The sequence below is a fragment of the Rhinopithecus bieti genome, unplaced genomic scaffold (assembly GCF_001698545.2).
Source record: "Rhinopithecus bieti isolate Rb0 unplaced genomic scaffold, ASM169854v2 scaffold_8307, whole genome shotgun sequence".
NCBI lineage: Eukaryota > Metazoa > Chordata > Mammalia > Primates > Cercopithecidae > Rhinopithecus > Rhinopithecus bieti.
In genome coordinates this window covers 2,598,833-2,625,580 of record NW_016806443.1, presented here as the reverse complement: position 1 = coordinate 2,625,580, position 26,748 = coordinate 2,598,833, and the positions used below count along the sequence as shown (strand labels likewise).

General features: G+C 37.9%; 1 protein-coding gene across 1 annotated transcript in view; it reads left to right on the top strand.

Moving 5' to 3' along the window:
- DGKI (diacylglycerol kinase iota) overlaps nucleotides 1-26,748 on the top strand; it is a 382,898-nt gene that overhangs the window by 263,352 nt on the left and 92,798 nt on the right. Inside the window, exons 22-23 of the mRNA XM_017876519.1 lie at nucleotides 17,857-17,936; nucleotides 20,163-20,207. Coding sequence (XP_017732008.1) covers nucleotides 17,857-17,936; nucleotides 20,163-20,207 — 125 coding nt within the window. The remainder of the gene's footprint in view (nucleotides 1-17,856; nucleotides 17,937-20,162; nucleotides 20,208-26,748) is intronic.

Below are 26,748 nucleotides of genomic sequence, written 5' to 3'. Positions count from 1 at the left end.
AAAAAAAAAAAAAAAAAAAAATTACTATCTATATTTTGATGGTTTACCATATTGTTCAATGCCTTTTCCTATTTTCTGACTTTTAAATTTTGTGCTTATATTTATTGTTCTTTTCAGAAGGTGACAACCTTTTAAAAAAGCCTCCACAATTCATACATATATATTTAAAACTTAAAGCCCAATCTTTGCAAACCCTGTAGTTTCTGAGAAGCTTTTCTCTAACGTATCACACCTTCTTTTAATGATCCTATTGAAGATAGTTTGTTTGTGCTTTGAATAGGTAAATGGCTTCATATAGCTGCAGTTCTATTTTAACAGTAATTGCACTGTAACAGCAAAAATGTCACATAATTAAATCTTTTAAAAAAATGCTGAGCTCTCAGCTCTTTATTTCCACAGTGACATCTTGTTAAACACATCACAGTACCTTGCAGAGAACGAATTAACTGCTGTGAGTTTTCTCCCTTTTTATAAATTCCATTATCACTTCCACGTGGACTTGGTGTGAAAGGTGTGGCTCCTTCTGCTTTGGCTCACAGGGCCTTTGCTTGTGTCATCAAGCAGGCAGCTGTGATTCCCCTCATCTCCTTGTGGGTTTGATTGATTCTTTTATTTACATGCTTTAGTTTCGACTCTACCCTTTAGAGACTTTCGCGCAACACATTATCTGCTATAAGAAGTTCTCACATATAGTCTGCTGAAATTGGTTTGGGAATTTGTGAAAGGCAGTACATGTTGATAATAGAATTAAGGGTAAAAGTGGTGAATTAAATAAGGCTTAGAGGAGTGAATATAGGATGTTTTTTTACAGGTAAGGACTTAATCTTAACAATAACCCATTAGGGTAGATAATATGATCTTTCTCAGTACATTGGGCCATTACATACTATATTGCAAAAGAACCAAGGGCAAGCTAAGCTCATTGAGCAAAATAATCAAAAGTATCTGGAATTGTAATTTTCCTGAATGTAGTTATTTACCAAGGATAATTAAACATTAAAATGAATGGTATGAGAATATGTACTATAGCAAAACTACCAAATTGATAATATCACAGGCTAACCAGACTGAAAACTAATACTGTTTAGTAAACATAATATCAAAAATCCTTGGGAAACACCTTTCAATATATTGTGCCTCTGATGTCATGAACTTGCCACACCTCAAGTGAGAACATGGATTTTGTCTTATGTTTGGTTTGTGTTAACTATCATTGAGGTCTTCAGTTCAGTATTGGAAATTCTATTGTAAGGATTTTAATAGCAAAACAAGTCATAGTGATTTTCTGTAATAAACTTGATTAAATTCTAGGTACTCTTGTTATCTCTACTGTCCCAATAATAATTAGCATCAGCTCACAATTTGTAAAGTAAGCAACAATTACTTTAATTCTGTGACCCCTAAATTGCAGACAAGATTATATAGCAAGGCTGTCAACAGTTTTGATGAACTTGAGTCATGGCCTATATGTTCACCTGAATCTGGCCTATTGGAAAAGGAGAGGAAAGGGGAACCTTTAAAAATGACCACATTTCTGCCAAGTATGTTCATGAGGTCGTGTCTGACTTCACTGGTAGTTTCTGAGTCTAATGGTTCTGTTCCTTTGTCCAGGCCTGGAGATATTTCCTCACTGTTCACAGCCTTTCCCTAGTGCTTGTGGAGCTCTACATATGGGACTCATGATTCTATCCTCAGCTGCTGGTCAACCTATCACCAGTTTCTGCTTTCACTTCTCTGAGCTCAGTGTTGAAAGCTAGCAGAAACTCCATCCTTCTGTGTGGCCCAAGTTCAATGGAAAGTTGGAATAGTTCGAAACAGGGGCTCTTGAGTGAGAGAAACCTAGGATGAAAGCTGTTGTTCCCGTTTTGGTGGTTGTAACATTTAGGGCATGTTATCTATCTGAGACTCAGTTTCCTCGTTTTAAAAATAGAAATAATGATATCCACCTCTCAGGATTGTGGCAAAGATTAAATAACACAGTAAAACTGGTACATTATTTATGTGAATGTAGGTTATTTTTTCTCCTTTCTCTTGCCCTCCCTTTCTCTTTCTCCTCCTCTCCTTCCTTGTTCTTCTTCCTCCTCCTCCTCCATCCTCCTCTTCTTTTTCCTCCTTTTTCTCTTCCTTCTCCTCCTTTTTCTTATCATGTAATCAGTGTTATCATTTTCGTGTTCTTCCATATTTATTCCACCCCTCCCTAAATTTATCATATGACACAGTGCTACGCAACATGACACACAATTATGTATCTTTAATATCACATGGATTTGATCGTACTCCCAGATCACAGACAGTGGAAGTCTGTTCTGGCTTATCTGGCTTTTCCAAGAGTGTGGAGTATGATTCACTCATGTAAGAAAATAAATTACTTCAGCTATTCTGCTTCTCCTCTCAGTGCTACTTCCTTGAACCCCCAGGCTTAGGCTCTGTATTAGTCTGTTTTCACACTGCTGGTAAGACATACCTGAGACTGAGGAATTTACAAAGAAAAGAGGCTTAATGGAGAACTAACAGTTCCACATGGCTGGAAAGCCTCACAATCATGGGGGAAGCCAAGGGGGAGCAAGTCACCTTTTAAGTGAATGGCGACAGGTTAAGAGAGAGCTTGTGCAGGCAAACTCCCATTTTTAAAGCCATCAGATCTTGTGAGACCCATTCAGTATCATGAGAACAGCATGGGAAAGTCCTGCCCCCATGATTCATTCATCTCCCACCGGGTCCCTCCCATAACACATGGGAATTATGGGAGCTACAAGATGAGATTTGGGTGGGGACACAGAGCCAAACCATATCAGGCTCCAAGCAGCTGTGCTCAGGAAAAGTGATCCTAGCTCAATTCAGCATCTGGGAGCTCATGTAGTGGGCATGTGCATTAACCTCAGATTCTCATCTGTTGTGAATTTTCACTGGCCTCTACGCAATTCAGCATAAAGATGCTGTGCTGAAAGTTGTGCCAGAATAAAATTTGCTTTAGACATCCCTGGGTAGGGCAGTTTACCTCAGAGTTGGTCTACAAGGGTCTTTTGGCTTTCTTCAACAAATAATTAATTCCCTTGAGGAAATTATTTGACTGTCTTTTGCATTATACCAGCTGATTCAAGTTTTCTTAAAACTCTACACTGTTGATGGGAATGTAAATTAGTACAGCCACCATGGATAACATAATGGAGGCTCCTCAATAAAACTAAACATAGATTGACCATATGATCCAGCAGTCCCACTGCTGAGTATGTGTAGGTACAAAAGAAAGGAATCAGTATATGGAAGAGATATTTGGATGCCTGAGTTTATTGCAGCAGTATTCATAATAGCCAAGATATAGAAGCAACCTAAGTGTCTATCAATGGATGAATGGGTAAAGACAATGTGGTGTCTATACACAATTAATTGTTATTATGCCATAAAAAGAACAAAATTCTGTCATTTGCAGCAACGTGGATGGAACTGGTGGGACAGTATGTTACGTGAAATAATCCAGACACAGAAAGACAAATAGGGCATGTTCTCTTTCATATCTAAGGGTTGAAAAAGCCAATCTCCTGAAGGTAGAGAGTAGACTAGTGATTACCAGAGACTCGGAAGGGTAGGGGTAAGGGGAAGTGGAGAGAGTTTGGTCAATGGGTGTGCAAATACAGATAGAAGAAATAACTTTTATGGTTCTATAGCACAGTAGGTGATAGTAGTTAATAATAATTTATTGTATATTTCAAAATACTAGGAAGAGAAGATTGAGACTTCTTCCAACATAAAGGAGTGATAAATGCTTGAGGTGATAGATTGCTTAATTACCCTGGTTTGATTATTATGTGTTGTATACATGTATCAAAATATCACTTGGACCCCATAAATATGTAAAATTCTTATGTGTCAATAAAAAATTAAGAAACAACTCTAGGTACCTTTCATTGTAACCTTTAACAACATTGGTTTTTAAAGCTTTGGGCAATTCAGTCTCATATACAGGGTACCTGAGCTTGATTTTTTACCTGGTTGTTTATAATTTGTGGTGAAATATATATTTTAGAAATTATATTCTGTTATGTTTTATCTTGGTGTATATAGACTTTAAAAGTTTTTTATGGATATGAGAGTACCACTGTGGATTGGTTGCTAGAAGATTTTGAATTTGCTGAGGATGAATAGTTTTAATTTATGCATTATTTGCAATAATTTGCATAACAAGTTCAAGTAGTCTAACTTCAAGTATAGAATACAAAATTAATTAGTATGACCTGTGGGCATTTTACTTCAAACATAAAATCCAGAGCATGCACATGTAAAATGTATAATGGATTTCTCAACCAATTAATTTAATCACATTCTGGATTATGAGACATTTAAACAAACAGGAAATAGGGAAAGAGGGTTAATGGAGGCCAGGTTAGTGAAGCCATAGAAGGGTGCCAGGGCAGGACTTATATTTTGGCTGGAAAGGAGTAATTGGTAATATAATTTTCTCAGGGCTTAATATCACCAGTTAATTCCACAGTGTAGTTCCTATTACTGTACCAGAATTGGTCAAAGCTTCCTCATTGTTTTAGTCTGCTCGGGCTGCCAAAACAAAATATTATACAGTGGGTGGCTTAAATAACAGACATTTATTTCTCACAGTTCTGAAGGCAGGAAGTCCAAGCTCAGGATGCCAGCATGGTTGGATCTGCTGCGAGCTCTCTTGCTTGCTTACAGATGGCTGCCTTCTTGCTCTGTCCTCAAATTTGTGTGTATTAGTCCAGGTTCTCTAGAGAAATAGAACCAGCTGGATATATATACACACATATATATATGTGTGTGTATATGTATGTATACATATATATAACAGGACATCTATTATGGTGATTGGCTCATGTAATTATAGTGGCCAAGAAGTCCCACAGGATACCTTCTGAAAGTTGGAGGACCAGGAAAGCCAGTGGTGTAAATCAGTGCAAGCCCAAAGACCTGAGAACCAGGGGAGCTGGTGGTGTATCTTCCAGTCTGAGAGCCTGATAACTGGAGTGCAGGAGTGGGGTATCACTGGTGTAAGTCCTGGAAAGAGAACCAGGAGCCATGATGTCAGAGGGCAGGAGAAGATGGATGTCCAAGCTCAAGAAGAAAGAATTCACTTTTATTCCACCTTTTTGTTCTATCCAGGCCCCAGACAGATTGGATGACATGATGACACTTGCCCACCTTGACAAGGGTGGGTCTTCTTTACTCACTCCACTGATACTAATGCTAATCTCTTCTGGAAACACCCTCACAGACACAGCCAGAAGTTGTGTTTTGCCAGCTATCTGAGTGTCCCTCAGCCAAGTCAGGTTGACACATAAAATTAATCATCACAATGTGTATATACAATTCAGAGGTTTAAAGATTAGTAGTAAAATAGGCACTGGTGTACCTGCCACTTAGATTAAGAAATAGAACAAGTATCACCCCTCACTGTTCTACTGGGATAACTACTTTACATTATATTTCCATTCTTTTGATAGGTATATATTTTACCACCAACGTATGCGTCCCTAACCCAGATATTGAGTGGTTTTGAAAAACCAAGTAGCAGATCCAAATCCCCCTGTGTAAAGAAAAGGTGATGCTTTCAGTTTTAGCTTAAGGTTCTCAAGAAAGCTGAAAAGAGTCTCTAGTTCATTGTCGGGCTTCAGTTTTTCTGAGAGTACACACGGACTCATTCTGAGAGAATTTAGTGGGCAAGGTAATGACTGAGTCCTGGGCAGTCCTTGGCAGGTGTTAAGTTGAGTTCTAGCTATCAAATGAAAATATTATCACAGGGAAGAGGCTTTTTTGAATTTTTCTGCTTTACTGTGATCTAACTCTCTTGCTCTCAGGAATAGGTTCAGGCAGAGCACGTCAGGGGGTGATATAGTGTTAATATATTTTATATAACACTCATTCTTATTACAAATTCAACTTTATTGGGGCAGATAACCCAGTAGCTTCTTGATAGATGGTGGGTCCTTCATTCAGCTCTTGCTCTTGTTTGATTGTCTGAGTTATGTGTAAAAGTCTTAGAACTTTGAAGGCCTTGTTTCACTGTCTTCTTTACTATATGGTTGCCTTTGAGAAGTTCTAAAACATTCCGAATTTTAATCCTTTGTATATGATCTGGTTTTTCCTTTCTGTACGCTTGTAGATTCTTCCCTTTGTCCCCAGTACTTTTCAATTTCAAAACAAGATGATGTTATTTTGTTCTGAAATTATTGTGCTTGGCGTTTGGTGGATCATTTCAGTTTGGGAAACTAATGTTCTAGGAAATATTCTTCATTTTGTTTTTTATATTTATTCTCTATTTTCTTTTGTTTTTTTAAAACTCCTGTGTTATGGGGATGTTTTTTGAAACTCCTATTATTGAGACCTCCTGGACTAGGTTTCTATTTCTTGTTTTTTTAGTTTTTCTCTCCTACTTTCTATCTCTTTTTATTTTTGCTCTACTTTTTTAGAGATTTTCTCAACTTTATATTCTAACTTTTCTAATGAGGTCTCTATTTGATCAAATTTTTATTTTCAAAGGGTTTTGTACTATTTTATTCTCTGAATGAGGCTCCTCTTTTTTTCCTTCATATTCTTTGTATCATTTAATATTATTTTTCCATTTCATGTGTGGACCATTTTCTCTCAACTCTCTGAGGATATTAAAGACATCATGTTTAAAGTATTTTCCCCTGTACAAGTTCATTTTCTATTTTAAAAATCTTTTAGATTTAGGGGTATATGTGCAGGTTTATTATACAGGTAAATTTTGTGTCACAGGTGTTTAGTGTACAGATTATTTCACCACCTAAGTAATAAGCATAGTACCAGATAGACAGTTTTTTGATGCTCACGCTCCTTCTTCTCTCTACCATCAAGGAGGCCCTGGTGTCTAGTGTTCCCTTCTTTTCATCCATGGGTACACAAAGGTGGGGAATATTTAGGTCCTACTTATAAGTGAGAATATGTGATATTTATTAAATAGATTTCTGTTCCTGAATTAGTTCACTTAGGGTAATGGCCTCCAGCTCCATCCATGTTGCTGCAAAGGACATGATCTCATTTTTTTTTTTTTTTAATGGCTATATAGTATTGCATGGTGTGTATGTACCACATTTTCTTTATCCACTCTACCCTTGATGGGCATTTAGATTGATTCCATGTCTTTGCTATTGTGAATAGTCCTGCAGTGAACATACACATGCATGTGTCTTTATGTTAGAGTGATTTCTGTTCTTTTAGGTATATACCCAATAGTGAGATTGCTGGGTCAAGTGCCAATTCTGTTTGAGTTCTTTGAGTAATTGCCAAACTGCTTTCCACAATGGCTGCAATAATTTACATTCCCACTAACAGTGTATAAGCACTCCCTTTTCTCCACAACCTCACCAGCATCTGTCATGTTTTGACTTTTTAGTAATAGCCATTTGGCTGGTGTGAGATGGCATCTCATTGTGGTTTTGACTTGCATTTCTCTAATGATCAGTGATGTTGAACTTTTTTTTATATGATTGATTGCCAGATATATGTCTTCTTTTGAAATGTGTCTGTTCATGTCTTTTGCCCACTTTTTAAAAATAAATTTGTTTAAGTTCTTTATAGATGCTGGATATTACACCTTTGTCAGATGCATTATTTGCAAATATTTTCTTCCATTCTGTAAGTTGTCTGTTTATTCTTTTGATAGCTTGTCTTACTGTGCAGAAGCTCTTCAGCTTAATTAGGTCTTATTTGTCAGTTGTTGTTGTTGTTGCAATGGCATTTGGCATCTTTGTCATGTAAACTTTGCCAAGTCTTATGTCCAGAATGATGTTTCCTCGTTTATCATTCAGGGTTTTTATAGTTTTACATTTAAATCTTTAATCCGTATTGAGATGATTTTTGTATATGGTGTAAGGGAGGGGTTCAGTTTCCGTCTCTGCATATGGCTAGTCAGTTATTCCAGCACCACGTATTGAACAGGGAGTCCTCTTCCCATTACTTGTTTTTATCGACTTGGTTGAAGATCAGGTGGTTGTAGGTGTGTGGCACTATTTCTGGGCTCTCTATTTTGTTTTATTTGTCTATTTGTCCGTTTTTGTACTAGTATCATGTTGTTTTGGTTACTATAGCCTTGTAGTATAGTTTTGAGTATTGTGATGCCTCCAGCTTTTTTTAAAAGTTATAATTGCCTTGGCTATTTGGGCTTTTTTTTTTTTTTTTGGTTTTTTTTTTTTTTTTTTTTTTTTTTTTTTTTTTTTTTTTTGGCTCATATGATTTTAAAATAGTTTGTTCTAATTTTTGTGAAGAATATCATTGGTAGTTTGATAGGAATAGCATTGAGTCTGTAAATTGCTTTGGGAGGTATGGCCATTTTGGTGATATTGATTCTTCCTATCCTTGAACATGGAATGTTTTCCTGTTTGTTGGTGTCATCTCTAATTTATTTGAGCAGTGTTTTGTAATTGTCATTATGGGGATCTTTCACCTCCCTGGTTAGCTGTATTCCTGGGTATTTTATTTTGTTTGTGGCTATTGTGAATAGGTTTGTGGTTTTTTTTTATTTTGTTCTCAGCTTGGATGTTATGTTGTTGGTGTATTGGAATGCTACTGATTTTTGTACATTTATTTTGTATCCTGAAACTTTGCTGAAGTTGTTTATCAGAAAAAGGAGATTTTGGGCAGAGATTCTCGGGTTTTTTATGTGTAGAAACTTATTGTCTGCAAACAGAGATAGTTTGATTTCCTCTCTTCCTATTTGGGTGCCTTTTATTTCTTTCTCTTGCCTGATTGCTCTGGCTACAACTTCCAGTACTACATTGAATAGAAGTGGTGAGAGTGAGCACCTTTGTCTTGTTCTGATTTTTAAGGGGAATGCTTCCAGATTTTACCCATTCGGTATGATGTTGGCTATGGGTTTATCATAGATGGCTCTTACTATTTTGAAGCATGTTCCTTCAGTGCTTAGTTTGTTGAGGGTTTTTAACAAGAAGGGATGTTGAATTTTGTCAAAAGCCCTTTCTACATCTGTTGAGATGATCATGTAGTTTTTGTCTTTAGTTCTATTTATATGATGTATCACATTTATTAATTCATGTATGTTGAACCACCTTGCATCCCAGGGATAAAGCCTACTTGACCATGGTGGATTAGCTTTTTGATGTGTTGCTGGATTTGATTTGCTAGTATTTTGTTGAGGATTTTTGCATTTATGTTCTTGAAGGATTTTGTGTGTGTGTGTGTGTGTGTGTGTGTCTGCCAGGTTTTGGTATCAGGATGATGCTGGCCTCACCAAATGAGTTAGGGATGAGCCTCTCCTCCTCAGGGTTTTCTTTTCCTTTCTTTTCTTGAATAGTTTCAGTAGGAATCGTACCAGCTCTTCTTTATACATCTGCTAGAATTTGACTGTGAATTTGTCTAGTCCTGGGCTTTTTCTGGTTGGTAGACTTTTTATTACCGATTCTGTTTTGGAACTCATTATTGGACTATTCAAGGATTTAATTTCTTCCTGGTTCAATCATGGGAGGAGGTATGTTTCCAGGAATTTCTCAATTTTTTCCTGTTTTTCTAGCTTGTGTGCAGAGAGGTATTCACAGTAGTCTTTAAGAGTGTTTTATATTTCTGTGGGGTAATAAGTGTCACTTCTGATTGTGTTTATTTGGATCTTCTCCCTGTTTTTCTTTATTAGTCTAGCTAACAGTCTATCTTATTAGTTATTAAAAAAAGCAACTCCTGGATTTGTTGATCTTCTGAGTGTTTTTCACTGTCTCAGTTTTCTTCAGTTCAACTCTGATTTTGGGTTATTTATTGTCTTCTGCTAGCTTTGGGGTCGATTTGCTCCTGTTTCTCTGGTTCCTCTAGTTGTGATACTAGATCATTCATTTGAGATCATTCTAACTTTTTGATGTGGGCATTTTGTGATATAAACTCCTTGTAACAACATTTTAACTGTGTCCCAGAGATTTTAGTATGTCATGTCTTTGTTCTCATTAGTTCCAAATAATTGATTAATTTTCACCTTAATTTCATTATTTCCCCAAAAGTCATTCATGAGCATGTTGTTTATTTTCCATGTAATTGTACAGTTTTGAGTGATTTACTGAGTGTTGATTTTTATTTTTATTTAGTTGTGGTCCAAGTGTGTGGTTGGTATGATTTTGCTTTTTGGAATTTGCTGAGGATTGTTTTGTGTCTGGTTGTGTGGTCGATTTTAGAGTTTATGTGCCATGTGAAGATGAGAAGAATGTACTTTCTGCTGTTTTGGAGTAGAGACTTCTGTAGATGTCTGTTAGGTCCATTTGGTCAAGTGTTGAGTTCAGGTCCTAAATATCTTTGTTAGTTTTCTGCCTTGATTATCTGTCTAATACTGTCAGTGGGGTGTTAAAGTCTCTCACTATCATTGTGTGATTATCAATTACCTTTGTAGGTCTCTAAGAATTTGCTTTATGAATCTGGGTGCTCTTGTGTTGGGTGCATATATATTTATGATAGTTCATTCCTATGGAATTGAACCCTTTACCATTATGTAATGCTATTCTTTGTCTTTTTTGATCTGTGTTGGTTTAAAGTCTACTTTGTCTGAAATAGACTGCTTTTTTCTGTTTTCTGTCTTTTTTCCATTTTCTGTCTGCTTGGTAGATTTTTTGTGTGTCATTGCATGTGACCTGGGTCTCTTGAAGACAGCATACCATTTGATCCTGTGTCATTATCCAACTTGCCACTCTGTGCCTTTGAAATGGGGCATTTAACCCATTTACATTCAAAGTTAGCGTTAATATGTGTGAATTTGATCCTGTCACTGTGTTGTTAGCTCATTATTGTGCAGATTTGTCTGTGTGATTGCTTTATAGTATCACTGGTCTGTGTATTTAGTCATGTTTTTGTAGTGGCCGGTAATGGCCTTTCCTTTCCATATTTAGTACTCTCTTCAGGACCTCTTATAAGGCAGGTCTGGTGGTAATGAATTCTCTTGGTATTTGCTTGTCTGAAAAGGATCTTATTTTTCCTTTGCTGTGAAGTGTAGTTTGGCTACATATAAAATTCTTGGTTTGAAATTCTTTTCTTTAAGAATGCTGTATATAGGCCCCTGATCTCTTCTGTCTTATAGGGTTTCTGCTCTAAGGTTAGCTGTTAGCCTGATGGGGTTCCCTTTGTAGATGACCTGCCCCTTCTTTCTAGTTTCCTTAAACTTTCTTTCTTTCATTTCTTCCTTGGAGAATCTGACGATTGTGTGTCTTGGTGATGATCTTCTTGTGTAATATTTCACAGGGTTTCTCTTCATCTCCTGAACTTGAATGTTGGCCTCTCTACCAAGGTTGGGGAAATTTTCATGGATGGTATCCTGAAATGTGTTTTCCAAGTTGCTTGCTTTCTCTTTTTCTCTTTGAGGAATGCTGATAAGTCATAGATTTGGTCTCTTTAAATAATCCCATATTTCTCAGACATTCTGTTCATTCTTCTTCATTATTTTTTCTTCATATTTGTCTGAGTTATTTTGGAGGACTGGTCTTCATGCTCTGAGATTCTTACTTTAGCTGGTCAGTTCTGCTGTTAATAACTTGCAGTTGTATTCTGAAATTCTTGAGTTTTTCAGCTCTAGCATCTCAGTTTAGTTATTTCTTAAAATGGTCATTTCATCTTTCATCTGCTGTATCATTTTATTGTATTCTTTAGAATTTTTGGATTGGGTTTTAACATTCTTCTGAATCTCGATGATCTTCATTCCTGTCCATATTCTGATTCTATTTCTGTCATTTCAGCTATTTCAGACTGGTTAAGAACCATTGCTGGGGAACTAGTGCAGTCATTTGGAGGTAAGAAGACTCTCTGGCTTTTTGAGTTGCCAGAGTTCTTGCGCTGGTTCTTTTCATCTTTGGGGCTGATTTTCCTTCAGTCTTTGAAATTGCTATCTTTTAGATATTTTTGGTTTTTGTTTGCTTTATTTTCTTTGGTGTTGTTGGGTGTTTGATTATGGTATAAGGTGGGTTTGGTCAACTGGCTTCATTTCTGGAATATTTTAGGGGGCCAGTGCTCAGCTCAACACTCCTGAGCTGTGTGCTTTAACTCTGGGGGGCTCATTTTGGGCCCCCTGCTTTCTTCTCTGGCTCTTCAGGGTTAGGAACCTGTTGCCCTGATGGGCAGTGACAGCCAAAGAGCTTCACTGGGTGGTGGAAGTGAGATCTGTGCTCATTTGTACATGCCAGAAATAGCAGCGGTGTGATGAGGTGCATGCTCATCAGCTGGAGTGGGGCACTGGTGGGCCAGGGGTTTCCCGCCTCCATACAGGCATTTGCAGGTGGCAGTAATGGTGGGTGTGGTGGGGCACTGGCAGGTGTGGGACTGGTGGTCTCCATGTGTGCATTCACACTGGAGGCAATGGCAGCATAAGGCAGGGAGTGGGGCTGCTGATCTTCATTTGCGTACTTTTGCTAACAGTGGTGATACAGCTGGGTGAATGGGAGCAGGTTGTGCTCATGCTGGCAGCAGTGGCACAGTGGGTTGTAGATACGTCCTGGCTGGGAAGGGTGGACAAGGTCTTCTGGCACACACACACTGGCAAAATGATATGGGGGTGGCCTTGGATGAATGCATGACAGCAAAGTGGTACAGAGGATGCTGCAGTGGTGGGAGGGTGCAGGTGGGCTGACATGCCTTGGCAGGGGCCACTGTGCTGGAGCTATTTGATTGTCAGGCACAGTCTGCCAGCACAGGAGCTATTATGCATGTCCCTAGGAGACACCCCAGTTGAGCATCTGTGGCTGCACTGCAAGCAGGAGAGGCCAGCACACAGGGGTCACTCAGGTCAGGCTGGCCCAGATCTCTTCAGGTCTGACAGCTCCCCTAAGGCTAAAGTTTCCTAGGGGAGCATGGGACGCCTTGGGGGATGGGCATCCCTGGTCATGCTTCACTGCGGACATTGCTGCCCCAAACCCTCTGGGCTCCAACTGGCTGGAGCCCTGCCCCTACCACCTCTCTAAGTAACTGTCCTTTCCAGCTTAAGTTTCTGTGGGGGTCGTGTGGTCTCCTGCTGCCAGGATTCTACAAGTCCATGGTGAGAGTAGGTCATTCCTTGCCTGCTCAACTCACCACTACCCCCGGGGCAACTGAGGGCCAGGAACTGATGTATGGTAGCCCCGTGCAGGGCTGCCAGCTTTCCCCCGCTTAAGCCCAGCATCTGTGCCCTCCCTCTAGCCATTCTCAATGCTTTTCTTCTGAAGATCCGCTTAGAATCTTCCTGATGTCCTGGTCCCTCAATGGCAGATGTTCCTTCTGGCTGTGTCTATTCAGCTATCTTGCCTGGAGAATCCTGTGTATTTTGATCTTTGGATTTTGCATCAGAAAGATTTCTCAATTTTCTGATCACTTTTGCCTTTCATTTCATTATTAAAAGTGGGAAATATAAAAGCTGCCTGGAAGTTCTGAGCTCATGCATAAAGCTTATTGACTTCAAGCTTCAATGTGAGGGAACTGGGTGAACTGTTTCTTGGGAATGATGAATTAGTGCTGTCTTTAGACCTATGGGAGAGGTGCTTCAGCTCTAGATGTCCCGGATATGTCCCATTTCTGGCTTTGCCCTGCTTCATGGGATGATGTGTCTAAAGTGCTAAGGAAAAGGGCTTGTCTAGGGATTTCTCTACCCTTTTCTAGACTATTCTTTGGATTCTTAGAATTCCTGCCCCAACAGCTCCAGACCTGCTTCTAGGATCTGCATAGGCCTCTTCTTCTTGTCTAGTCTCCCAGGAGTCATGTGGAGTGGGCATAGGACTAACGAAGGCCCTTCCTTTGGGGCAGCAGTTTGCATGGGCTTTGGAGAAAGCTTGGGGATATGGTCTGTAATGTCTGTATACATATGCACAAGGACTTTCGTGTTTTGAACAGATCCACGGAGTGGAAAGAGAAGGAGGTCTGACTGTGGACCACAAGAACTATGTTTTGTTCTAATACTCCTTGGAGTACAAGAATTATGAGTTTCAGCATCTCATTTAGGTAACTACAAAGGAATATTTATCAGGATAGGAAGATAGAACATATTTCACTTAACAGTTTTGGGAATTCACATTAAACTTATAAATATATAGAAATATGGAATGCAGGTCTTTATGTTCTTGGGTTGAGCCTTATAAATGTTGGGAGTGGGCCTGTTCTCTTGTTAATGTATTTCCTCATGGTTTTGTCAGATTCCATTGAGATGAGTTTTCAATGTTTTTCTAAGAAAGTAAGGTTCTGGCTGCCAGCTTTTAGGGAATTCAGTGTGGGAAGAAAGCTGGGGATTACTGCAGTCTTCAGATGATCAATTAATCTTCATTTTCTGTAAGGTAACTGCACCTGCCCACAGTGGGTGGTGGATATCTGGTGATCTAACATCCATTGCTTCTATCTTAACTACTTCCTTTAACTTCAGCTCCTGAGGCACCCGGTGCTGCCAGTTTGCAAGCCTTTTGAGGGTTTTGCAGTACAAATTGTTTTGGTTCATGTCTATCCCCACCAGTGGTTTAGAATTTGACTCTCTAAGGGCTCTGAGTCAGTTACCAATTTTTCATGTACTTCGTCTGTTATTTTCTCCTTATTTTTGTTCATTTCTTTTAAAAATCTATTTACTGTAGGTTAGTAGTATTTCTGGTGAGAGATTAATATGTGTGTTAAATCTGCCATCTTATTCTAGAACCCAGCTTGTTCTTTTCACTTAGATAGAACTTGTGAATTCCATTTAATCCCAGTAATAAAAGTTCCATGATGAAGGTTGAGTATTGACTCATGCTTACTGGACTTTAACAAAGTCTCTACTACCAAAATAAGATGAATTGTTGAGCTCAGGGATAGTGACACTAGAGCTCAGGTGATAAGTGCTCTCACTACTCCTAAGTAAAATAGAGGAAATGTCAAGGAAGCTTGGCCATTGGTTAACAATAGTGTAGAAGGAAGGTGGTAATTTTTGAAAAGTTTCTGCTTTCTCTTCGCCATGTAAAGGCCCAAATGGAAGTGTCAGGTTACAATATTTTTCTACTCTAGTTGTTTTCTTACATGGCAGAAAGAGTAGGAAGTTAGTTTTAAGAAAACTGGAATATAACTTATTAAACTACTGCTAGCTAATGCTTGTAGTACTATGCTAAATTAAAAGAAAGATGATTGGGTATATCTATTTTCTGGCTAAAGATGCTCAAAAGATAGTGAAAAGAGTAAGGGAGAATAAAAATTGATGTTTTGATCATTTGTTTTCAAATATAGTGTTGTACTGAATCTTCACAAAATCCTATATGACATCTTTTCTGAACACCATAGTCTTTAAACCAAGGCTCAGAAGAATTGACTAAGTAGCTAACTTGAGTAATTTGCAAGACCAAAGCAGTACTGGGATTTGAACCCAGCAGTGGATGATGGCAAATCCTTTCTACTGCATATTGTTACCTTCTTGGAATAAATTTGACAGTTGTTGGTAATCATGCTATGAAATTGTGGTAGAGAATGTCCTCTTTTTCTTTCTTTTTTCCTCACAATTAACAGCTAAGTATTGCTCAATCAAAAGCGGTCACTATTACTTTGCTCCTCGAAGAACAGGCAAAGTTGTTGATTTTATACCCATATTAGAGATGAATGACACGCCTTTGAAAACTTGTTAGCTATTCCTCTTGATTCCATATCTTGAATATACAATCTCTAATTGTAGTTTAAAATGTCTGCCACCAAATACATTGAATTTATACTTGGACCAGACTAACTCCAAACACTGGTAATAGAAGGAAACCAGAGGTGTTGACAGGATTCCTGCATATCTATAAAATATATCTCCTAACTTGAGTAAATGGATAAACATTGATTAAAATCTATTTTCTACTTTTGCACTTTTGATATTAAGAGGAAATATCATTAAGCAAGATTCCAATGTGGATGCTCATGTTAATTATAGCTATATTCCATTTCCAGATTTATTATCGAGGTCAAAATTCCAACTTTTCCTCATCATTCTTCAAATATTAGAAATTCCATTCTGCTCTTATCTTGGTGGATCAACTTATTTCAGGCTTTATAGTAAGTCTAGCTGAAGATGATTAATCACTATTTTTAAGAGATCTCCTTATTGAATTTCCCTTCCTTTTCCTACAAAGAGGCATGATTGCCATGCTGAAAACTTTTTGATGCTGCTGTTTATCTTTTAAAAGAAGGATAAATATTCTTTTAGAATGATTATTACTCCCCCAAAGATATGCCACTTACAAAAGTGCTCCTTATCCTCTACTGACTGCCTCTTGCTTACCTTGCTTCTTGTCTACCCTGGAAAAGTGACTTGTACCTGAAAGACAGACTTTCTCTTTTGCATACAAACAGTCATTAAGCCCATCTTCCTCCTCCTTTTTATACTCATTTATTGAATATCTGCCATTTCTTTACTAGGCATTGGGGAAGTGAAGGTAAACAATCCATACTCACTCACAGGCTTCCATAGTTCCACAAAATCTTGGATGCCTTAAAGATTTATGCATGCAGGACTTTAGAAACATAAAGGAATGGGGTAGTGGGTTTGATTAGGTCTCCCTAGCAGAAACCAATCTAGGAGGTAACATTGAGATACAAACAGTATTTCTTTTTCTCTAGACCACCTTTGCTCCTACAGCTAAAACATCAAATGAGGCTTCATGTTCTTCAGAGAGCCTAAAATCTACCCCTCCGCCTAGGCAAGAATTAGCCCCTCTTTCCTATAGTTTTCAAATGACTAAGTTCATACATTTAATATGGTCTGTGTTATACTTATTATTTTTTTGTTTATATATATGCCTTCTCTACTACTTAGAGATTCTTCAAGGTTTTTTATGCATTTTAAATGTATCTTCTTCTGTGTATTATGAATTTTTAAGGTTCTAGTACTTTGTATTTTCAGGCACATTTATTGATGATGGCTTTAAAAATACACTCAATGAGTGAATGATTGTAAAAAATTATTAGAGAACACCACTGCCTTATCATTTGCTTGCTACTTTCCAGTTGGTTAATTCAAAATTTTGAAAGTTTTATGTTAAATCATGGATTTAATATTGTAATTGTACTTTTAAAATAAGAAATTTGTAGATACTCTTTTTTTTTTTTTTTTAAGTTTTGGAAAGAAGACTGTTTTTCAGAATTTCAGGACTCTTGTGATTATATCTGAAGTAGGTTCTATACACTAAAGCCACTGTGTGTGTTTGACACTACCTAAGTAGGATATTTTATAAGGTGCGTAACTTAGTCTTGTCTTGTTTTCTGAGGTCCTGCTGTTACCACACTTACATTGGCCATCCTTAACATTAGTTGGATTTTTAAGCTTTGCCTCTTCTAGAAGTTGTTTTTTGTTCTTTTCTTTCTAACGTTTTATGCCTTTAGTTCTGGTGTTGGCCACCAGGTAGCAACAGTGCCTTGAGTAGCTCAAGTCTCATAAATAGGAAGCTGTTGTAGACAGACAAAAAGATGAAGTTCTCTGCATTCAGGAAGGAAAGGAGTAAGTGTCCAGAATCTTCAATTTTTAATTCCTCTCTGGCACTATGTCCTCATGTTGTCTATTACAAATGCAAGCATAAATTTATGCATAAGCATAAAAAATGCAAGTACAATTATCAACTGGCCATGAGCAGCCTCCCTGTTCTGCCAGTCCATCGTTACTGTGACAATTCACTTCATCTCAGGGCCACTGAAATACAGTGAGATGAAGGACAGTTGGCAAGGGGCAACATGGATCATGCTAGGGAAGTGTGTGACAACTGCAAACAAGAAGAGACTGAAATAATAAAAAAGGTATAAGGAGAAAGTGCTTCTTTCTTTTTATGGATGTTGTCTAAACCCAAAATATTTATGAGATTGTTTTTTAACCATGAAAACATATTTATGCTGATATAGAAAAATCAAATATGTTATTTTAGATTTTTCTTCTTCCTTCACCCTTAGCAATACCTCTGGGTATTCTAGTTGTACGTGGAGACTGTGATTTGGAGACTTGCCGTATGTACATAGACCGCCTACAGGAGGTGAGTTTATTTAGCCCATTTCTTATTCTCAATTTTCCATTTTTGTAAACAATTACTAGCCATACGTATTTGCTTCTGAAATGATGCATTTGGAGAGGAAATGGAAATGTGATGGCTTTGTCCTTCAAGCATACGCTGTATGTCACCCTCTCCCACTGTCTCTGTTGTTCACTCCTCAGATAGTTGAAATGGGAAAGCATTGACTGGTTTAACTACAGGGTGCTGTTGCCCTGGTGTGTTCTGTAACTATAGCTTGGAACTTGTCATCTTACCAGACACATACCTGTATATTTGAGATGTTCAGAATTTCAACAGGGACTGTTAAATTATGGAAGAAAACAGTGATATTTAATGTTTTGTGTCTGACGCTTATGTCAGAGACAGCTAGATTTTGTAAACAAAAAAATAAATAAAACTTCTGTAGGAAAGAAAAATCCTCTACATTTCATAGTAATTTGTCAGAACACAAAGAATAATCTCTTTTTTTTTTTCTCTCAATCTGGTCTTGCTTTAGAGAAACAGAAAGGAAGTGACCCCAGTGTATGGCACTCCCAAATGTGAACTGCACCAGCAAAGCCAGGAGACCCAAACTCATCCTTACAATTGTTGTTGGTTGTTTCTGCAAAAATTTGAGGGGGAGTTTTAACTGTCTGCATTCCACAAATTGCAAAAAGCATAAATGACGATTTCTTTATCATTGTTTTTTGATGAAAGATGTATATTAGAGCCACTTTTCTTGGTGTGGCCTAGACATTTGTATTTTTACAGCTGTTGGGTAGTACCCAACTGATACCCCTTGATAAGCAACTCTGTCCCAGTCAACATGTTACACATAGGTAAAGACTGTAAATAAAGTCAATACATACTGTTTAAAATCACTCTGAATTGTAACCTCTTATCCCTGAATATTTGATTCTGTTTCTCTTGGTGGAAATAAATTCAGGTGGGAGGCACATAGTGATGTGAAAAATTACTGATTTTGAGAAATAGATGACAAATCTTGAATACTGATATGGATGAGAGAAAGACGGTCAACGAATTTTATACTTATGGCTTCGTTAAGCTACTTTGACTGAGGATAGCCACTTAAACAAATTAAAATATATGAATTTTTAGTGACTCAGGTCCAATTCTATTCATATGTTCCCAAACTTCTAGTATCTCATTTCCCAAAATAATGTTTGTATTTTGCTGTGGAATCTCACAGCAAAATAGAGGTTTCATTACAGAAAACTGTAATAAAAAAATGAATCATAATTGGTACCAAACCTTTTTACCTTTTTTTTTTTTTAATTAACACTTGTAGAGCTTTGTTAACAAGACTTCACAGTAGAATAATATTAATACATGATTGATGAATTGACTTTGTTAAAATCTAACTTAACTAACTGAATAGCATGTTTATTGTACCAATATTCAACTAAAAGTAGGATTTTTAAAAAAGAGGCAACTCAACATATAAAGAGGAAAAGTTTTTAAAACTAATGGAAAGTACTTTGATGAAACCCTGTGGGAAACAGGTATAAGGACAAAGTTACCCAGGATTGCTGACATCTATAAATAGAATCATGACACTCATTAGCAAGGAAGCTTAGGAGGCACGACAATGGTGACAAGTTCGTTATAAAACTTTATGAAAGGAGTCAGGCTTTCACAATCTGCCAGTAAAACTTCATTAATTTCAACTCTGTTAATTTGCACTTCGTGGTAATGTGGAGGTGGTTGGTGATTTTTCTCTTTGTAGTCTATGAAAACCCCTATTTGCTAAGTGACTTGTCAGTATAAACAGTTACCATGACAGTATGTATCTGGTCTAAGAAAGAAAAGCTTCCTAATTGTTTAAGGGGATTTCCAAAGCCTTCTTCACAAGCCTAAAGTTCACATGCGAATTAAATGTAATCCCCCTTTACTAGAACAAAATTGCCTATCTTTTACTTCTGGTCTCCTCTTTAGGAGATTGAAATAATAATATATCACTTACCTGTAAACACTATGTAGGACTTACAAGTTTCAATAGCTTAATGACCTTCTCTCAGTCCAACTTGGTTTGCTTTTATGATTTCTGGCATTACCTTCTTTATTTAACCTTTATGAATTTGGGTGTGTTGGATACTTTCTAGATGAGCATAATAATAGTAAATTGGGAGTTCAGTTGAGATCGAGTTGTGGGGCAGCTTCTTCAAACTAATTTTAAGGTATGGATTTTTTTTTCCATTTTCTCATTAGGACCTACAGTCAGTTTCTTCTGGCTCCCAGAGAGTTCATTACCAGGTAACAAATAATTGACTCTCCTTGTTTCTTACCTTCCGGCCAAATGAAGTCCATCTTTCAATTAATGTCTGATTTTGATTTAGAGTTCATATCTTCCCAAGGGATAGAGTTCATTCTAAAAACCTAGTGAAAATGGTATTCTGATTCTTTTGTGTTTTCCTGATTTTGGACCACCCTAGCCTAGCACAAATTTGGACTGTGGATTTTCTCCTAGATCATTTAGAAAAGGTTATAACATTGAGGGCTTTCAGTAACAAATACCAGAAAATTCAGCTGAAACTAGCTTAGCAGGGAAAGGGTCTCTTGGTTCACATGAGCAGAAAGTCCAGATCAAGGTGGATTTGTCATCCCATTTGGTCATGGCTCACACTCCACTTTCCTGCTGGTCCTTCTGTTTTGTTCTCCTCTTCCTGTCCATTTTACCTCTGGCCTAGATGACCTTGTGGTCCAAGATGACTGCTATTAGCCACCAGGACTATGTTTTTTCCGTCACCTCCAGAAAAAGAGAATTCCCTGCTTCCTACAACCATCAAGCAACAGTTTTAAAATGTAATCTGAGTGGTTCATCCTGGTCTTTTGGACAATCTAATAAACTCAGTCTGCCTCTCTCTATGGCCCATATAAAGTCCGTAGGAGAGCACTCTGTTATTCTTTGTCCCAGCAGACTTTAGGGGTGCAGTTTCTTTCCAACTTCCTCATCCCACTTGTGATGCAGAGATCTCTTCAGCCATCTTCTTACCCATTAGATTTCTCAGACATGATGTAGATCCAAGCACACAGTGTTACTCCAGACTGCAAGGAGCCCAAACAAAGCTCTTCAACTGGTCTCATTAAAGCCCTTTTATCTGAGAGTATCCTTACCCTGCCCTGTTAAGAGGAAAGCTATGTGGGAATCACAGCATGCCAACAGTTCTCTCCAAATAAATCTCTTCAAACCCTTTATACTTCCATGTGGGGAGGAATGTAACTCTGCCTAAATTTATAAATGTGTAAATCCTGGTTTAGCACTTCACTTTGGATTTTTGTGTCTATTTTCCTATGCCTGAAATTTCCAATTTAACATCCTTTAGCATAAATAGAAAACACAACAATTTAAAGAAAAACCTGTACCTTGTAGCCTTCTAGGTAGCTTTCTTCCCCTACCAATCATACTCTGCCCTTGGCTGAAGCGGCTTATCTTCAGGCTTAATGGCAGGAATGGCCTTTGTGTTCTCATTTGTATGTTTATTTCTCAAACATCATATCCCACACTTCCAGAGTTCTTTCTTCCCTCTTTCTGGCCTTGAAAGGAAGAGAAGTCACTTAGGATATATTTACATTAAGAAAAAAAAAAATGAACTTCTTCTAGACTGTTTTTACCAACCACTAGAAGACAAATTTCCACCTAATTTTTTAGACAGAGCACAGCTTTCATCAGAGTGACTATTTGCATATTTACCCAGAGCCACTGTCTAGGTATACATTTTATCTTAAAAAGTATAGTGCTTTCACAATAGAAAAGACATGGAATCAACACAAATGCCCATGAACGATAGACTGGATAAAGAAAATGTTGTACATATATACCATGGAATACTATGCAGCCATAAAAAGGAATGAGATAATGTCCTTTGCACTGACATGGATGGAGCTGGAAGCCATTATCCTCAGCAAACTTATGCAAGAACAGACAACCAAACACCACATCTTCTCACTTATAAGTGGTAGCTAAACAATGAGAACACATGGACACAGAGAGGGGAACAGCACACACTGGGGCCTATTGTGGGGGTGGCAGGAAGGAGAGCATTAGGAATAATAGCTCATACATGCTGGGCTTAATACCTAGGGTATGGGTTGATAGGTGCAGCAAACCACCATGGCACACATTTACCTATGTAACAAACCTGCAAATCCTGCACATGTACCCAAGAACTTAAAGTAAAAATTAAAATAAAAAAAGCATAGTGCTTTTAAAGGTAAGAGCTGATCTCTAACAATTGGCAGTAGTAGTTATAATGCTATGAGGATTTTTTTTTTAAGAGTTTATACTTTTTCCTCTTAGACATTTTGAACCTTTACAACTTTATCAAAATATGTTAGATTTATCCTGGCTAGGTTTATGAGACTACATTTACTTATTATTCCTGGCTTATACAATGTAGTCATTTTGGTGTGAGAGTTTAAACTGTGGGCATTTTGTACCACATTTTTTTGTTCCCTATCTGTAACTATTCATGGAGATCAATGGATGGATAAGATACTACAATATGACTGAGTTATTTATTTATTTATTTTTGAGACGGAGTCTCGCTCTGTCACCCAGACTGGTGTGCAGTGGCGCAAACTCAGCTCACTGCAAGCTCTGCCTCCTGGGTTCACGCCAGTCTCCTGTCTCAGCCTCCCGAGTAACTGGGACTACAGGCGCCCGCCATGATGCCCGGCTAATTTTTGTATTTTTAGTAGAGATGGGGTTTCACCATGTTAGCCAGGATTGTCTTGATCTCCTGACCTCATGGTCCACCAAACTTGTGATCTGCTCGCCTCGACCTCCCAAATTTCTGGGATTACAGGCATGAGCCACCACGCCTGGCCGACTGAGTTATTTATTACATGTATTATTTGGTGATAACACTCAGAAGGATTAATGATATTTTTCTGACTATGTCAGAATATTGCTGCATTATTTTGTTTACTTCAGTCAAGTCAAATCTTGGTGTCAAAACTGCTGCATTACAAATGTCACATCAGAAGGTTTTGTGCACTGAAGTCCAGGATAACAAATGCAGTGATCAGGGATGAGTGTCGGGAGTGTCACCTTTTCCCATATCCTTCCTTAGGACAATGAAGGAGTGAGCAGAGTGATAAAAAGCAGGGGCCTTTGAGCATGGAGGAATGGTTGGAACAAAAAAGATCCAAGAAGCCCAGAATTTGCTCATTAAACAGGAAAGAAAGAGACTGTGTCAGAATTAACGTGGCCAGAGCACAGGGAGAAGCTAATGGGGAATTTCCTGAGCATGGCAAGGACAGCTGGTTGAAGCATGAAGCTGGGAGAAATAAACTTTCATGTTTGGCTAAGATCATCAAAGGAGGAATGAGTTGGAGGCATAGGAAATAGAGTTCTGTGTTAGCCATATTAGTTTTGATATGCCTATTAGATCCAAGAGGGTTGGTGAATAGGCAGTTGGGTATATGAATATTAAACCTCATTAAAAAATTCAGGCCCAGAGATAGAAATTTTGGAATATCAGCAAATGGATGGATGGTGCTTAAAACTACAAGGCCGGAGGAGATCACTTAGGGAGGAGTTCAGTTAGAGACAAGGGCCCAGTGTTCTATCTGTATTTATTCATGAGTCAAGAGAGTACAGATTCAAGAGAGCCATTGGTCAAGAAGAATCATGGAAACTGAGATGAACAGCAGGGATGCTGTAAATCAAGGAGAAGGTGATATCACGAAAGCCAAGAGTGAAATGTATTTCAGAGAGAAAGGAGTAATGGACAGTGTCAAATGCCATTGACAGGCTGAAAAGATATGGATTGATTTCTATATTTTTTCTAGGTGTGCATATTATAAAACACATGGGATATAGGTGCTATTAATTTTTATGTAGAAAGTGACTAGCAGGAAATTTAAAACTAAATCTTTCATTTCTTAGTGCAGAAACTGATTATATCAGAATTCCCTAGTTTCTGGTGGGAGTAAGGAGTGTTATAGGTGAAAAAGCTGTAAGAAACATGAACGACGAAATGTCTTAAATGCCTTTTAATGAAGCTTCTTGTCTATGAGATGGCATTAAATATGCTTGGAGAATTAACTGTGAAGAGAATAAATTAATACCAGTATTTCTGAAAACTTGAGAAATTCCTGTCAGCTCACTAATTTGCAGCTAAGATTTTAGCTTACTGTTTTCTAAGACCAGAAAAAACCCAGGAGAAAAGCAGCATTTAGAAAGGTGTACATGTGCCCAAGCCACCTTATTAGTGAGCCATATGGCAGTTTCTCGCCACTTAAGCATTTCATTGCTTTGGTTTCTTCCTTTTCCAAATTCATAGTGAATTGCCAACAAAGCACTGAGGCTCAAAAATGACACTTCTTATTAACCTAACAAGGCATTATGGGTTATACAAGAATGTGTTAGATATTTATAGCCTGTTGAAAATTCTTGCCTACACCATCTCTGAGGTCAAAATACAAAGGCCCCTCCATCCTAATAGCATCGATGTTACCTGTAACTAGTACGTTTTACAAGCAAAATGCATTGCACTTGCAGATTTAGGATATTCTTGAGGTTGCCAAATGAACAAGAATTAACATAAGAATTGGACTCTACCTGCTTATTTGATAAGGATGCTTTCTGAGGCCACCTACTTTGAGATAATTCCTTCTCTGCTTCCTCCCTCGAAATCATGATATCCCTTCTTAACGCCAAATCACAAAGGTACTAAGGAATAGAGGCAGATGTGCCATTCTAGTGATTTCCAGCTGGGAAGATTTTGCTCCCTGTGGGGGACATTTGGCAATGTCTGAAGACTTTGAAATCTATTTGATAAAGGCCATGAATGCTATTAAACATCTTATAATGCATAGATATGCCTCCTACCGCGAAGAATTATCCAGCCCCAAATGTCAATAGTGTAGAGCTTGAGGAACCCTGAGTTACTCTGGCGGTTCTCAGTACATAAATGACAACCCCAGATAGGTGTAAGACCTAGACAAGGAAAGGGAAAGGAGAAAGAAAGAGGAGGAGCAAAAAAAAAAAAAAAAAAAAAAAAAAAAAAAAATAGGGATGGAGAACAGAAGGAAACATTTATAGATGTAGTAGGGTAGAATAAGGAGAGTACTAGGAACAATTAGAGGGATTTTTGTAGACACCCTGGGTTTCCCCATTTCCCAGGGTGATGCTTTGTGGGGCATTAAATGGTAGGAATTATAACTTGAGATTTTAGTGAATACCATAGGATTCACCCGTAGGTGCAAAAATAGATTCAGCCAGGTGATTACCTTCTCTAAGAATTAATTCACTTAAAAATAGTACCAGAATGGTTGGAATGTGTAAAAATAGAGATAACATTATTGAAAAGCCTTTTCATTCTTCAGGGTGGTACAGACGTCTTTCACTTTCATTAAAAAAAAAACAAACAAACCCTCTTGGTCAGATCGGAGTCTACATTACTTGTTCCTCCTATGATCTCCTTTGTTCCTACATGCCTGCTTTTCTGGAGTACTGGTCTGTATTGTATTCCATGAAAGTTGTGTCTAGTTCTGGGCAAACAGCATTTTCCTATAAATATTTCATTCATCCCCTTTCTCTTTATTCTGGCTGTCCTTATTCATCTGTCTCCTTTCTCTGAAATCTCTTCCTCCTCCGTTTGTTTTCTGGCATCCAGAAGAGTCCTTCAATAGATAGAGTGGAACAAGGTTTAGAGAGTCTTCCTGGGAATTGATTCATCTTGCCTGAGAGAGGAAGGATGGGACCAGCCAGAAACCTTGGAGAATGCTATTCCTTTGGACTAGATTAAAGCTGTCAGAAATGGGTCAAATGAAGAATTAAATAAGACTTGCCTAGGGTCAGGTCTGTTGTCCGTGAGGAGTGAAGGCAGTACTGGAGTTGTCATTGTTGCTAATGGAGAACTTTCTTACACAAAGGGACTCTTGAAAATGTTAGAATATTGCTTATTTCTATCTTCTACCCAACTGTCACTATTTCTTCATCTTCCAAATCTGGGTTGAAGAATGGCCATGCCATTTCTATATTCCTGCACTGTAGGAGTCATGGGTGGTAAAGTAGGTTCGAGGTGAAGGGGTTTTGAGATATTAAAATAAACAGTAGCAAGTCTATTTGGGGCTTTAGTTAGAGACATACATACATATTTGTATGCAACATTATGTTAGGAAATGGATAGATGGCTGATGTGTGGGAGATGTTGGGACAGACAGATGAGAAGTTTGAATGGGTAACGAGAGAAAGTTTAAAGTAAGTTGATTATTGATTGGCCATTATTAAATGAGGCAGGGATTCCCAAGCCATAGAACTTTTGTTTCTGTTTATGTTCTTTCGCAATTTTATGAAAGAAAAAGAATTTCATTCACATTGAAGGCGTAGTTCAACACTAGGTGAACATTGCTTAGGTGGAAAACTCACTAGAGGGTGTGATGGGGCTGCTGTGCCTTCATTAAATTATGTGTGCATCAGCTATGAGCAATTGCATGTAAATTAAGGGTAACTTTGGCATATGCATGCCAAATAGTGGTTCAGATGATTTTCTCATCAATTTTATGTAATTTGTGCCAGTTGGCTTTCAGAAATATATACATACGAGGAATGTCAGTTTTGTGTTTGTGCATGTGTCTGTATTTTTAGCACAAGAAGCAGATTTTCCATTAACATATATCAAAAGCGAAGATTCACGTATCAGGGATTTTTGAAATGAGCAGTTTTTGCTAATATTATTCGTTTAAAGAGCATGTAATTTTACAAGAACAGAAAACCAAACACCGCATGTTCTCACTCATAGGTGGGAACTGAACAATGAGATCACTTGGACTCGGGAAGGGGAAC